At 57.7% G+C, this 14732-nt stretch overlaps 1 protein-coding gene across 1 annotated transcript; it reads left to right on the top strand.

Moving 5' to 3' along the window:
* Window positions 1–235: 235 nt before the first annotated feature.
* Window positions 236–4580, top strand: ATP5F1D (ATP synthase F1 subunit delta). Its single transcript, XM_024204383.2, has 5 exons — window positions 236–269; window positions 930–1166; window positions 1900–1988; window positions 3036–3163; window positions 4459–4580. Exons 1-4 carry the CDS (start codon window positions 236–238, stop codon window positions 3156–3158), a joined length of 483 nt encoding a protein of 160 aa, XP_024060151.2. The 3' UTR covers window positions 3159–3163; window positions 4459–4580.
* The last annotated feature ends 10152 nt before the right edge of the window (window positions 4581–14732 follow it).

Here is a 14732-nt window from a genome sequence, read left to right as displayed (position 1 = left end):
TGAGCTCCTCCCTGAGGATCTTACAGCCTAAGTACCTTCTCGACCCTGCAGCACCCCCTGCTATGTCAGCTCTGCCCCCACACTTCTCCGCTCTGCCCCACCCCTTACATTCAGCATTCCTGACGCTCCCGTCCTGCCTTTGTGGAGCTGCTGTTTTCCCTGTACCTGTGTGGTCAGCGTTGGCTCACAAGCGAGATGTTGGGTCTGTCTGATTCCTAATGGTGCATGTGTTGGCATGGCGTGCGTCTCCTGCTACGGAGGTGCCCAGGGTTAGCATGGGGCCTCAGGACTGGGCTAACTACGGTGCTGTTGGTTGGGATTGAGGTGCACCGGCAGAGTTGTGAGAGGGGTGTCCTGGAGCTGGGCTAGCAAGGGGTGCTGCAGGTTAGGATTGAGGTGCATGGGTGGAGCGGGGTGGGAGCCCAAGTGTTGCGCCAGCAGGGGGTGCTGCAGTTCAGGTCTGAGGTTGCATGGGCAGAGCGCTGGGGGGGAATCCGCAGGGCACTGCAAGGCAGGACTTGTGCTGCATTGGCAGAGCTGCGTGGGAAGCTTGCGAGGAGCCTGCCTCGCTATCTCTCTCCTATCAGCCTCCTCGGCCAAGGTTCACTTTAAGGGCTCCCTACGCTCTTCCCAAGCTTCTCCAAACCGCTCCCTTTGTCTCTCTCACCCACTCCCGACTCCATGACTCCTCACGCCGCCCCCCTGCGCTTGGAGCGCTTTCCCAGTCAGCGTTTGCCAGGCCCACTCCCTCCCCACCTCCCGAGTCCCACCCTTCTGAAGCATTCTGGCTGTACGCTTACACTGAACCCGCTCGCCCCTTCAGCTGGGAGGGCAGGGCAGGGATTCTGTTAACTCAGCAGGTCGTGCCCATGTTGTGAGAGCAGATTCCCTGGGTCCTTTCTGGCCCTTGCTCAGCCAATGAGCTGCAGGATATGGGGAGGGACCTTTGCCTGGTACTGCCTCCTGCTGTCGGGGTAGAGAACTGCTTCCAACTGTCCTTCCCCTCTCTCAGGTGTTTTACAACGGCGCCACCGTGAAGCAGGTGGATGTCCCCACGCTGAGCGGCTCCTTCGGCATCTTGGCGGCTCACGTTCCCACCTTGCAGGTCCTTAAACCCGGAGTTGTGACGGTCTTTACCGAGGACGGCACAGCGACCAAGTATTTTGGTGTGTGAAACTGGGTGTGGCCCTGAAAGTGTGAGAGGAGGCAGCAGGGAGGAATTGTTGTCTGGAAAGGACTCCCCTTCAGGGTTACCGTGGGGGAGAATCTTTGCTTCACCATTGATCCTGGGAGCCTGGACTCCTGGGTTCTGTCTGTGGGTCTGGGAGGGGGCTGTTGTCCAGTGGATGGAGGATTGGGAATCTGGACTCCTGAGTCCTATTTATGGCTCTAGCACTGTGTGAGTCTGGGCAAGCCACATCATCTCTCTGCCTCAGCCCTCCTGTCAGTAAAATGGGGCTAATCTCTCCTTCCTGGGGCTGTGGAGGGAGTCTGGCAGGCTTACGAAACCTCCGCGAAGTGCGTTGAGGTGTTCAGCTGGAGGGTGCTGTAGGAGTCCTACGACTGGGTGAGTGGCAAGTGAAGATTCACCACTAGAACGTGCGCCAGTCCCCTGGAAGGTCCAGGTAGTCTGTCCTGGTGACTAGAGTGCCTGACGCCTGGGGTGGTGAGAGCTGACAACAGACCTGACCTCGCAATGCTGCTGCGGGGGAGGGCTAAGAATGTGTAACTCCACTAGGTACAGACGGGGGTACCAGCCATTGTGACTCCTTCCCGCCACCGTTATCCTGTGACCTGGCCCCACAAACCAGGCTTAGCTCACAGCCCTGCCCTGTACCTGGGGCCCGTGGGCCGCCCGCCGCACCCGCTGACTCAGTCCCCCTGCTGTTGTGTTTGCAGTGAGCAGTGGCTCCATCACAGTCAATGCTGACTCCTCGGTGCAGCTGCTGGCAGAAGAGGTGGCCACTTTGGACATGCTGGATCTCGCTGTGAGTACCCTGCAGTCACCTGCCTGCGCTGGGTGGCGGGGAACAGGCTGGGCTGGGCCCCGCTTGCTAGCAGGGCAAAGAATCTGGCTATAAGCTGAGGTCTGCTGTGGGAGATTCACTCCTTATTCCTCCTGCGTGGGCTGCCTGTCTCAGGAGCTTCGCAGATCAAGGTCTGTTTCCTCACCCTGAGCTCTCCACCCACTGCCCAGGATCATAGAGTTAAACCTTCCTTTAAAGGATACAGGGGAAGAAGCTGAGTTAAGCCCTCCCTGCAAACTGCATCCCTTTGTCCTGGAGTGTTTAGTGATCTTTAGCAACACCACACCAGCTTCTTTTAATCATGGGGCCCTTTAATAGGCTGTCCAAATGCCCAGGCTGGCCTCAGACCCACGGACCAGGCCTCTCTACACACTCTGCATATGGATGAGTGCCGGTGTGCAGGACTGGCCTACGCTGCAAAGGCTGCACAAATGGACTGCTGGGGTTTGCTCCAGCTTCCAAGGACAAGCCTCTCTGGTGCCCTCCCACGAAGGTTTTTAGTGCTGCTGGCTCAGCAGTTGCCTATTGTGGCGTTGCTGAGTACGCCCTTACCCTTAGTTACTGCAGCTCTACTGACTCTTTAAAGTGCCAGCTGCCCTGGGGAAAGGGGCCTGGCTGACTGACCTGGGGTAGCAGGTCCTGTCTAACCACTGCCCTGGGACACCCCAGACAATGCCCCGACTGAGACGATCACTTGGTCTGTCTCCATGGCCTGGGCTGAGACAAATTTGTTCTTGTAGGTACTGTGGGCTTGACTTGAATGAGCAGCGTGTGGCATAGAGGTGTCCCTGAGCACCCCACCCTGGGCACCCAGTGCCGGTGGGGGGCCCAGCTCGTTAAGTCCAGCCCCCGTAGTAACAGCCACCTGCTCAGCTCAGTGATGCACTTCAGGGTGTAGCTGTTCCAGCCCCAGAATCCCCGGCGGTGCTGGAGGCAGCTGTGCTCTGACGTACTTCCCTGCTCCTAATCCCCCGGTGACCGCTCTCCCCCTTGCTTGTGTGTTTACAGACTGCTAAGTCGAATCTGGATAAGGCCTTATCCCAGCTGGCTGCAGCACCTGACGAAACGGCTAAAGTAGAAGCCCAGATTAACGTGGAAGCCAGTGAGGCCCTTGTGAAAGCCCTGGAGTAATTAGGGTAAAGCGTCTTCTGTAACATGGCCTGGTGGGGAGCTCCCGATCTTTGTTGTTAGCTCAGTCCTCTTTGAAGCCCAATCTAGAAGGACTGAGGCTGCGCAGGGCTACTCAGCCCGATGGGAGATTGGTGTCTCCACAGCCAAGCTTCCCTGACTACCCTGATGGAGGAGGGAACCCACTTGCAACCAGAGGCAGACACTAAGGCTAGGTCTACACTACAGCGGGGGGGTCGACCTAAGATACGCAACTTCAGCTACGTGAATAGCGTAGCTGAAGTGGCGTATTTTAGGTCGACTTACCTGGCTGTGAGGACGGCGGCAAGTCGACCGCTGCCGCGCCGCCGTCGACTCCACTACCGCCTCTTGCCGCAGTGGATTTCCAGAGTCAACGGTAGAGCCATCAGGGATCGATTTTATCGCGTCTTCACTAGACGCGGTAAGTCGATCCCCGATAGACCGATTGCTACCTGCCGGATTGGCGGGTAGTGAAGACGTGCCCTAAAGCAGTTGGGGGTATGTCCCTGTCATAGCGGGCCTCTGCCATTAGATGGCAGCATGGGCCAGGTCAGTCTCTGATCAGGGCTGCAGGGCAGGAGAAGGTGCCTGGTTAGCAAATTACTAGAAGGTAGCTAATGCCTGGACACGGTCGGTTCCTGACCCAAGCTGGAGTCTCCCCATTTATAGTGGCACGCTGGTTAATATGTCACTGCTATTAACAGACTTCGCTCTGGGGTCTGAAGGCTTCTAGATATAGCCTCAGACCCGGCAGGGCAAATTCGGGGCTGGGGCGGTACTGGGAGTCTGACTTACAGGTGGGGGGTATGGTAGGCTGCACCATCCTAAGCTAAATAGCTACACATGCCTTCCCCCCACCCCCATTTTGACACTGATCTCCTCAGTGAGAACGGATTGCTCCTGTCTCTGGTGCTGCCCAGTGCTCCCTGAGCTCAGTGCCCGATCCTCCCAGCATATGGCATGCTGGGCCTTAGCGCTTGGCTGAGTGCCTGCTGGGTTTGAAAGGGGCTGCACTGACAGCCCCAGAGACCACCTGAGTGGGTATAAGAGGGCAGGCTGCCCAGCTGTTAGCCCCTGGTCATCTTCATGGATGAGAGGAGAGCTTGGCCTGTATGGCCGGTTTGCTCCTTGTCCGCTCTCCTGGGGCTGTCAAGGGTGCTGGTGGTCCTCAGTGCCTTGTTTCACATAGGCCCCAAAATGCCCGTCGGTCATGAACAACTTCCAAGCCTTCCTCTTTGCTCCCTGAGCCTGGATCAAACCTTTCTACTTGTCTGTATTGCAGGGTGTCGATGTGCAGAAGCCATGGACTGGGGCTGGGCCCGGCTCCCCTCCCCCCACCACCCGTTTGTACAGATGGCATGAGACAGATTCGCTTTGATCAATTAAAGAAAACAAAAGCCCCAACTTGCTGAGTGTGACCTTCTTCTGAGGCAGGTTCAGCCTGTGGAGCGGAGCCCATGGTTTGCACAGTGCTCCTCTGCAGGTGACGTGCCAATTGTGGGGATGTTCCTGCCCCAGCTGTGGTCTGGCCGGGTGAAGCTGGGAGCGGTCGCCCCAGACGTGTGTAGGGTTGTAAGGGGTCCCCTTAGGCGGTTGCATCTCCATGGAGAACCATGCTGAAGGTTTCTTCTAAGTCACATTCTTCACCCCCTGGCACCAGCGTGTGGAACAATCTGTCTGAATGGAAGGATTAGTGCTGTGCAAACCTAGGTGCCAACGGCACAGTGGGGCAGCCTTAGGGCTTGGCTACACTAGGCAGCTTTTACCGACAAGGCTGTATCAACACTTTTGCCAACAAAATACTTTCAGCCCCGTGTCGGCAAAACTTTTCTTTCGCGGGGGGGCTTTTTTAAGTACCCACGAAAGACAAACGTTTTGGCAACAACTGCGCAGTGTAGACGTACCCTCGGATCTTATCTCCGTCTGCGTAGTAATGGCTCGCAGGGAGTTAAAACCAAAACACTGCTCCTCACCTGCCCTGATCACCAACCTCAGCTCTCCCTGTGAACTGGTCTGCTCCATACGCCTGCAGGGATTCCTGTCCGTGCTCCTGCTACTGTCTGCATTTCCGGGAGGAGCGTGCCGCTGCCCAGAAAGTGTCTGACCCCCTCCCTGGAGCGTGCTGCTCCATCTTCCCCGGACGCTAGGCATCCTGCGAGTGAGACAAGATCTTCCCAATCCTCCCAACATGGGAGCTCTGAGCTGGCTTCATTCCCAGATTGAGAGAAGGAGAGAGATCCTTCCTGAATGGCCTGGGAGTACACAATATATTTACATGTATTGGGGTGGCGGTTGGCCGTGGCCCATCCCTGGGATTTTTGACCCCAATATTGGTGAAGGCTCCTTAGCTCGGGCCAGTGTCTGAGGCTGGGTTAGGGCTGTGCTCAGCCTTCCAGCTGGGAGTAGGAGTGAGCGGCTTAGTGTCTCTCCCCTCCCCCCCCAAGGGCTAGCTAATCCCCACCTGCCGCCTCAAATGGCAGAGAAGATGAGCATCACCTAGGGGGAGGAGTGGGCTGGAACAGAGGGGAAAATCTGGTTCTCCTCCTTCCTGTCCCAGAGCCTGTGCTAGGAAGCCCGTCTCACAAATGGCACCATCTGCCTCCAGGGTCTTAATCTGATACTGACCTCCTAGCTCTTTCGGGGGAAGGATCGCAAAGCCCTCTCTCGGTGGGGTCTCGCAGCCTCCTGGGTGGTCGCGGAGTATCCTGAAGCCCACTTGAGGCACAGAGAGGGGAGTGACTTGGCCAAGGACGCCCACACAGTCGGCCCTCCCTCTTCCTGTGCTCTCATCACCTTTTCTCAGTCTTTTGCCACCCACTGGAGACCATCCAACTCATGTCGCTGGTGATCTCCATTGGCTGCGACTCTAGGAAAGGTCAGTGGGCGGCAGAGTTAATGGCTCACTCCCCTCCTTGCAGTGTGCCCCCCACTGTCACTCTGTGCAGTAATGCCGCCTGAGTGTAACATGGTTATTTTCAGCACTGCCGCTTCTTCTCCCCCTCCCTCCTCTTTTTTCCCCCCTCATCAGAAATAGTGCCGATGGTGGTAAATTCCTCACTGTCGTTTATTAAAAGCCTCTGAACTTCCCTGTGCTGCTACAGTGCGTTTTCCCTTCCCTTTCGCTGCTCCTTTTAAAGGTCAGGCATTGCGCTGTGCATAAGCAAAGCCTCAAAGTCAGAACGAGTGCTAATTAAAATGTCTTGGGAGTAACTGGGGCTGGAAACGCTTTGATTCCTCTTCCGCGCTCTCTCCCCTGCTTCTATTTGTGGCTCGTGTGTGCCTGGCTTGACGCATGCCTGCATCTCTCCTTCCAGCGGAAGGTGGCTTTTTTTTTTTCTTTTCTTTCCGTCTAATGGAAGAGCGTTGGCGAGGCCGGGAAGCTGTCGAAACGGCCAGCTGCTATTTTTAGGACTGGAAAAGTGTCTCCATCAGCAACCCCTCTAGCTATTCAGAGCGTCTCTTGCCAGCTCCGGCTAGCAATGGCCAAGGTGCAGAGTGATGGTGGGCGCAGGGGCTGTCTGAGATAGAGACGCAGGGAGGTGTGTGCCTCTCTATATGGCAGAGGATGGTCAGCGTCCACTTCTGCGCTTGCCCTTCTCTTGCGTAAAACGGTGGCTGCTGGGAATTGTAGTCTCCGCAGATTGCACTTCTGGGCAGCTGCGGTTTGCTCCATTCGTCTTATCAGGCAAGCGACGCCCTCCCAGGAACCTGCCCATCCAGGCCCCAGATCCCTCTGCGATGGCTGACAATGGAGAGGGGGAGCTGAGAACTTCCGTGCTGGTCCAAGCTCCTTGCTCCGGGTGTGTGGTCATTAGGATTTTAGCGCACCATGATCGGGCTGCCCTGGTAAACATTGGCCTGGGCTGCATGGGGGCTGGAAGGCTCTCAGCCCTTAGAGCAGTACTAGATCCGTGTGCTCTCTTGGTTGTCCAGAAATACTTCCGGCCACATGGTGTGTACATCCCACCTTGCTCACTACTGCCCCCTGCGGGCAGTGCTGGAAGCTGTCTTCCCATAAGCTGGTCACCTTGCATCTTGCAAAAGTGTCCCCCAATCCCTCTGTCCCCTGGGAGTAATTGCCACCCCTCTGCCCCTTCCCCCATAGCCCGCTGCCCCCCTCGCCCAGGCTCTGCTAACCTGTCTCTCCTTCCCCATCAGCACTGATTGCCAGGATTGTTATGTATATAGCAATGTTATCCTGTCCCCCAGCTTATTCTGAGCTGAGCCTTCTGCCCACGTAGGAAGCCAGCATCTGTCCCATCCTTTTGCTGCCACGGGCTCTGGCTGCTGCTTGCCCGGAAGCTACGGCTGATTTCCTCTGCTCAACGATCTCGCTTGTATCTTACCCAAACTAAAATAACCTGCCCTAGTGCTTTGGAGTCTAAACTGATCGGGGGCATAGCAGGGAATTTAAAATCTCCTTCCTTGTACATGCTTGGATCATGGGACAGAGAGGTGGGGGCAAAAGGCCCTTTGTGGTGGGCCCAGCATGTTCATGGTTCTCTTCATTTCCTGCTGCTGACTTGCATTAAAGGGTAACTCCTTCCCCATGGAGTCAAGTGCCGGGGTGCCCATAAGACAATTTGGCTGGGACGATGTGATCCATGCTAAGGAAAAGCTGGGGAGTCCTTGTTAGAAGTGGTGACACCTTGCTTTGAAGGCGGCGGCTGCTGCTGGGGGTGGGGACATGGGACTCCTTTGTTTCTAGGAAGGCAGGAGGTAGCACAGGCAAGGTGCTTATGATAGCTGTAACTCCAGCAAAATATGGCTCAGCTTCTCCTGGGATGGGCATGAGGACAAGGGGAAGGGATCAGAGGCTGGTCCAAGGGAGAAAAGGGGCACCCCTTGCTGTCAGCCAGCGTGGCCCAAGGGCTAGGGCACTGAACTGGGACTTGGGAGACCTGCGTTTTAGTCCTGCCTCTGGCCAGCTGTGTGACTTTGTTCAAGTCACGGCCCTGCTCTGCCTCAGTTTCCCCATCTGTAAAAGATTGTAGAGCACTGTGGGGTGGATAGATGAAAAGCATCGTTGTTATGGGGCGGGTTGGAATTTCTTTGCCTTGGGGGCGTTACGTGGCCCTGGGTGGGCATGAAAGGGGAATGTTAATGAGGAATGAAGGGCTGACTGGAAAAAAGCCTGAACAGCGGTGGGGGCGGGGCGGCTGGGGAGGAATTTATTGCACGCTGGAGCAGCGGGGAGAGCATGTCATTTATTTCCATTAGGGGCTTTCGGTCATGACTTGCATATCTCAGCCAGATGGATGGCTGCTGCGCAGGGATGGGGGAGCCAGCGGAGAGGGAACGGTTGGAAACTGAAACATCAGCGTCTCTTAAGGGCCTGGTGGCAGCCGATTTGGCGTCTCTTCTTGCAGGGAATAATTTACAACAGGGGGTGGATCCTGCTAGGGAATGTTTCCAAAGCACCCGATTTCCCCACCCCTGTAGTTGGGAGCGACGGTGAAGGGGGAAGATATTTCCCTGGTTCTACCCAGATTTCCAATGCAGGGAAAAGGCTGAACAGGCAGAGCCGTTGCTCTGTGGCTGCGGTGGTTTTAGCAGAACTCTCCAGTTGCTGTTGGATTGACTCCTCTACGTTCTCCCCGCACCCACCATGCTCTCCGTGCTAGCCCTGAATGCTGCCGCGTCCTGTCATTCTTGTACGTTTCAGAAGGGGACACCCTCTCTGACCCAGTCGCCCCATTGCAAAAATATATTTTAGAACTGGAAAAAGTACAGAGCAGGGCAGCAAAAATGAATAGGGATATGGAACAGCTTCCATATGGGGAGAGATTAAAAAAACTGGGACTGTTCGGCTTAGAAAAGAGACGACTGAGGGGGGATATGGCAGAGGTCTCTAAAATCACGAGTGGTTTGGTGAAAGTGAATAAGGATGTGTTATTTACCCCTTCCGGTAACACAAGAACCAGGGATCACCCAATAACATTAATAGGCAGCAGGTTTAAAACAAACATAAGGCAGTACTTTGTGCAACGCAGTCCACCTGCAGAACTCATTGCCAGGGGATGCTGTGAAGGTTCAAAAAAGAACTAGATAAGTTCCTGGAGGATAGGCCCATCAATGGCTATTAGCTAAGATGGCCAGGGATGCAAGCCCATGCACTGGGTGTCCCTAAACCTCTGACTGCCAGAAGCTGGGACTGGACAAAGGGGATGCATCACTCAACGATTGCCCTCTTCTGTTTATTCCCTCTGAAGCATTGGGCACAGGCCAGCGTTGGAAGATAGGATACTAGGTTAGACGGACCATTGGTCTGACCCAGTCTGGCCGTTCTTATGTAGTACTCCTACTCCAGGGTCTATGCACCGACCCTGGGAGCGCCGCCTGCATATCTTGTGTGGGACAGGAGCAGTTCAATGATGATCGCAGCCTCCCCGAGGGGAGTGCCTATTATGCACCCCCCCCCCAATCCATTGCTCCCCTGTGCAGCTGAGTCCGATGTTGGCTGACTGGCGCTCCTCTCCCGTAATGAGGTGTGGAGCAGGGAGGGCCGGGAGGCTGTCTGGAAATGCTGTTCTCAGGACCTGCTCTGCCTTGAAAACTTCCTCCCCAGTGGCAGCCCTTCCACCCTTGCGTGGCTGAGGCTTTTCATAGTAACTCCACAGGGCAAATTCCTAGTTCATCCGCCGGCCAGCACAGCCCTGCTCCAAAAGGCCCAAGCAACGGGGCCTCTGCGTTCTCGGGGGTAGCAAAACATGGTGCCGGCTGGTGTGTTTGGGAAGGCCAGGTGTGCGGTGTGGTGGAACAGCAAGGCCAGGTTAGGGTGTTAACCAGTATCTGTGTCCCCAGGCACCTTTGGGTAGCTCTGAAGGAGTTTTCTGGCACTTCCTCCTCCAAAGGGAATGCTGGGCTCTGCTATTCCATGGGCCATTGGCTTCTTTAATGATTAACCTCCGCTTCGTTAATTGTTCCATCCACGTAGCCTTGCTGCCTTGTTTCCAGCCCTGGAAAATACTGCCTCCCCCCTTTCCACCCACACACCCTACCCTGTCCACACAGCAGGGGACAGAGATAAACCTTCACAGAAGGCCTCTGTTCCTGGGAACCGGTGGTGGAGTGGAGCCCAGTGGAAAATCCCGGGCGGTGTTTGAAAGGCCTTGCAAAGCAGGGACGGAGAGGGAAGCTCGTCACCTGGACACACTGCGTGTGTGTCTGCCTGCGATGGTTTTAATACGAGGCTCTGAACGCCATGCTCTCGGTTTTCCATTCCCATGGATTCTCGGTTCTGGTCACTGGATTTCCCTTGGTGTTGGTTTTTCTCCATGCCTGTAGGTGGTGCTGGAGCTGTAGTGTTTCAAGGCTGCAGGCTGGTAGCCTGTCAGCAGTTTAGCTGCTAAAGTGAGGAGATTGTGGGTTTTTTCCTTCTTTTCCCCACTCTTCCTCCTGGATTTTGTCGGTGGCAAGTGTGTGTGGGTGGTGGGGAGGCACCATTGCCAAAGCGACTGGCACTTGTAGAATGGCTTTTGGCCAATGATCTCAACACTTTGGAAACCCTCTGGGTTGGGGTGATTATCCAGTTGGGGAAACTGAGGCAGAGATTGGTGATGGGACATGTCCAAGGCCACATGCTGAGGCAGAGGTGGGGATAGAACCCAGGAGTCCTGGCTTCCCTGCTGTAATCACCATGCCTCTCCTGGGCACTGGGGCTCTCCCACTAGGGGATGGTGCAGGTCAAGATTGAGGGGCATCACCCCGTTTCTGATGCATGGGCTTTAGGATGCATCCATGCCAAAGCAGGAGGTTGCCATGCAAGGAGCTGGCGATATCGAATTGGGGTTTGGAGGTGTCCTGCCAGCTGTTACTTTGGGGGTGCTGGACAGATGCATGAACATCTGGATCAGGGGTGGGTGCAGCTCTGGAGCGGCAGGAGGCGCTGTAGGGCAGGACTGAGGTGCACCAGAAGAGAAGAGGCGCTGCAGGGATGCCCAGGGTAACACCAGACAGAAGATCTGAACTGCCAGAATTGTGTAGCGAGGGGGTGCGGGGAAAGCCTGCGAGAGCCGGGCTGGTTGTGGATCAGGGTTAAGGAGCCTTTTGCAGTAGCTCATGATCTCATTGCCTGGAATTTGGAGCAAGCCACAGGGGAAGGGGGCTCGGCTGGGTCCCGGAGCAGGAGCGCGGGAGTTTTCTGGAGCAGTGCTGCGGGGCGTTAGTAGAGGTGCAAAGCAAGCTAGGCATGGACTGGTAGAGGGATGCCGTTGGCCAGGACTGAGAGGTAGCAGCAGAGGACAGGAGCCCAGGGCTAGAATAGCTGCAGGGGGTTACGGGTCAGGATTGAGGGGCATCAGCAGAGCTGTAAGTGGGAGCCCAGGGGTGCTTGGCCCACGGTGGCGGTGCCCTGGCTGGGCACGTCAGGGGTGTGCTGTGAGGAGCGGGTGAGGCGCTGGTAGCGGTTGGCTGCTCCGTGCCTTGCTGGCATGGGAGCAAGGGAGTGGGAACCAACAAACACCCAGAGATTATCCCTCCTCAGAGGAGGGAGAGGTGGCAGGGCAGAGAGACGCTGCATGGCCTGCGCCCGCAGGGGCCCAGCGGCCTGCCCGGGGCCGGAGGGAGGGACGCGAGGAGGAAATGGCTGCCGGCCGGGCTTGACTGCCTGCCACAAAGCCCGAGCGGAATGAGATGGCAGCCGGCCAGGTTCCCACGGAGGCCCCGGTTAAAAAAACACACGCAGAGCTGACGGCGGTTGCCATGGCAACTGGCCGGCTGCCACGCCACGGGGGGAGCCACGGAGGAGCTGGTCGGCCCCAGGTGCGCCCAGCGCCAGGTTTCACCAGCGTGGATTTCACAAAGTGGGGGGTGGGCGGGAGGGGGGACAGACTGAGCGCTGGGGAGCTGCACCCCACTGGTGAGGCTGCATGTGCCCATCTGCCCGCTGGGGTGCTGGTGTCTCTGATCTGTGGCTCCACTCCCGTTGGGGAAGGTCAAATAGTGAAGTGAGCAGGAAGGGCGCAGCTTCCACCTGGAGCAAAGAATCTCCAGGAGGCGGCTGCTCCAGCGCCGCCCCCCGCTCTGATCTCCAGGTGCGTCGCCCTTGGTAAAGCTGGGAGGTTCCCAGGCAGTTACTGGGAGGGGAAACTGAGACACCAAGCCCTTTAAAGCTAGGAGTCGGAACCAGGAATAGAACCCAGGAGTCCTGGCACCCGGCCCCCCAGCTCAACGGCTTCATCCTCTCTAATGCTCTCCTCCCCTCCTCATGCCCTCCCTGCAGCATCCCCTGCTCCCCCCATCCCTGCTCGGTCCTGCCCTGCAGGGTCCCTGCCTTCTCCCCCCAGAGCAGGGCGGCCGGCCAGGTGTGTCTGGGCAGGTTCTGGGCGGTGGAGGGGGGGAAGCGGCAGTTGTTTCGTGGGTGGTGGCCGGGCTGTTGGCTGCCGGTGCTGTGTGAAAGCTGACGCCAGGCTAGGGTGCCGGGCGGGGGGGAGCCCTGCCCTCAGGAATGCCCCCGAAATAAGCACCGGGAGAGGAGCCGCACGGCTCTTTCTTCCTGGCTTCCTAAAAGCCCTTGTGCAGAGTAACAGTTTCCTGTGGGCTGGGTATAAATAGAGGGCTGGAGGCCTGGGGCAGTGCTGAGATCGCACACGCTTGCGCCTGCTTTCTGTCCTCACCCCCGGGCCCTTCCTTGCCCCCCTTCCCCTTGTGGGGACCTGAATGAGGTAATTGGGTGGGCCGGGCCCTGAGCGGCTGGGAGCTGCCAGAGTCGAGGCCAGCAGCAGGCAGCGCTAAGACCCACAGACGCCTTGAATGGCACCTGGGGTCGCCTGCCAAGCTGAGCTGTGGGGAGGGGAACGGCTTGACCCCACTGTGGGGAGGGTGTTGGAGGGGGGTGCCATTCCCTGGCCAGGTATCTCATAGGATGTGATATGGGGGGCTCTGCCCTGTGGGAAGGGGTCAGACAGGTCATGGCAATGAGAAGAGAGGGTCCCTTCTATGGGGCTTGGCACATATTGTGGGGCATTGTGCTGTTGTAACCCACATGCCCTTTGCTGTACTTCTGGAGAGGGGCGGCCCCTGGGGGGGGGGGTAGCTCCCACCAGCTGCTCCCTAGAGCTGGCAAGGCTGCCTCTCCTGGCGCCGGGGGTGAAATCGCTCCCTGCTGCCATCTTACCTCTCTCTCCTTCTTCTTCTTCTCCGCCCCCCCCCATTAGCTTCCTCAGTGCCCGTGTTGGTCTGCCCCAGCTCTGCCGCCCCCTCCCTTCCCCGGGCAGAGTGGAGCAGCTGCTCTGGGGTGTTCTGGCTAATGACAGGGTGTGCCTGCTTCGGGGGTGGAGCGGATAAACTCACGCTGCTGCCACCCAGCGAGACAGAGCCGGAGCGGCAGCTGGGGCTGGGTTCTACACCGCAGCCTCGCTGGCCACACCTGCGCGGGCTGGGGCAGGGTGACGCGCCAGCTCCAGCACCCCGGGCCCAGCTCCAGCTCCTGTCCCATTGACAGCCAGGCTCCCACCGCTCAGATACCCACCCCCAGCCAGGCAGCTGCATGGAAAGGGCTTCCTGTGCTCTCCTGCCAGGGGGGCATGAAGCTGGGCAGGGAGTCCCCTGTGCTGGACCTGGCCGTCGGGGGAGGAACTGGATTTGCGTGTGCAGCACCTGGCGGGGTTGTGGGCATCCAGGCCGTATGCACCTGGTGTGTCGGGTGAGGGGTGCCCCTTGCCCCAGGCGGGGGCTCTAGAAGCCCCCGTGTGGCCGGGAACCTGCCTGTGTTCTGGAACCAGTGTCTAGAGAAGGCGGCTTGGTTGGTTTGGGGGCCCAGGGGGAGCTGTAGTGACCAGACCTGATGGGCTCTGGACTGGATCCGGTTCCGGGAAGGGAGGGGGCGGTTTCTGGGTGTGCCGGGATTAGTTTGTTCTGTGCTCTCTGCAAGATGCCCTACCTATTCCCCTCCCCCACCCCTGTGGCTTCCCCCCCTTGTCTCCCCCTTCCATCTCTGATTCCTAGAGGCACATCGTGTCTCGCCAGAGGGGCTGTGGCCCCGAGCCCCCAGGTGAACCCTGGCTGGCTGCTAGCAAAGGCACTGATGACTCACACGGGTTCCTGATGAAAAAACCTAACTCCATCTGAGAGGGGAGCAGCCGGGCCAAAGGGGCGGGTGGCGGGTGATTTACCAGGGTAGCTGCGTGCTTGTCGTCTGCCTGCAAAGGATGAGTGTATTTCTATGGATGTTTATGCACTAATCTGTAGGGATGCCATCACACAGGAGTGTATTAGTGTGTGTCTGCATCTGTGTGACTAGGTCAGGGAGAGGTCTGGTGTGTGTGAGGAGGGTAGGTTGGGCCTGGAAGCTTTTCTGAGTGTGCACCCACCTACGCAGGCTGATCTAGGCACACTGCTCCAGACACACACACACATGCACGCATGTAGCTGTGCACATGTAAGTAGGTACAGTCTGTGCATGGCAGGATGTGTGGGTCCAGGGGGTGCATGGCAGGGTGCATGGCAGGGTGTGTGGGTCCAGGGGGTGCATGGCAGGGTGCATGGGGTGTGTGTGGGTCCAGGGGGTGCATGGCAGGGTGCATGGGGTGTGTGTGGGTCCAGGGGGTGCATGGC

Source organism: Terrapene carolina, unplaced genomic scaffold (genome assembly GCF_002925995.2).
Source record: "Terrapene carolina triunguis isolate 2854851 unplaced genomic scaffold, T_m_triunguis-2.0 Scaffold194, whole genome shotgun sequence".
Taxonomy (NCBI): Eukaryota; Metazoa; Chordata; order Testudines; family Emydidae; genus Terrapene; species Terrapene triunguis.
The sequence above is the reverse complement of the archived record's forward strand: the minus strand, read 5'-3'. Positions and strand labels throughout refer to the sequence as shown.

What these genes read in the sequence shown, in the direction of transcription:
- ATP5F1D (XM_024204383.2), top strand. Translation starts at nt 236, where the DNA reads ATGGCGTGCGTCTCCTGCTACGGAGGTGCCCAGG. An exon ending in CTGCTACGGAGGTGCCCAGG is followed by an intron (nt 270 to 929) that starts GTTAGCATGGGG and finishes AATGAGCTGCAG; the next exon opens with GATATGGGGAGGGACCTTTG. An exon ending in TGGACATGCTGGATCTCGCT is followed by an intron (nt 1,989 to 3,035) that starts GTGAGTACCCTG and finishes GTGTGTTTACAG; the next exon opens with ACTGCTAAGTCGAATCTGGA.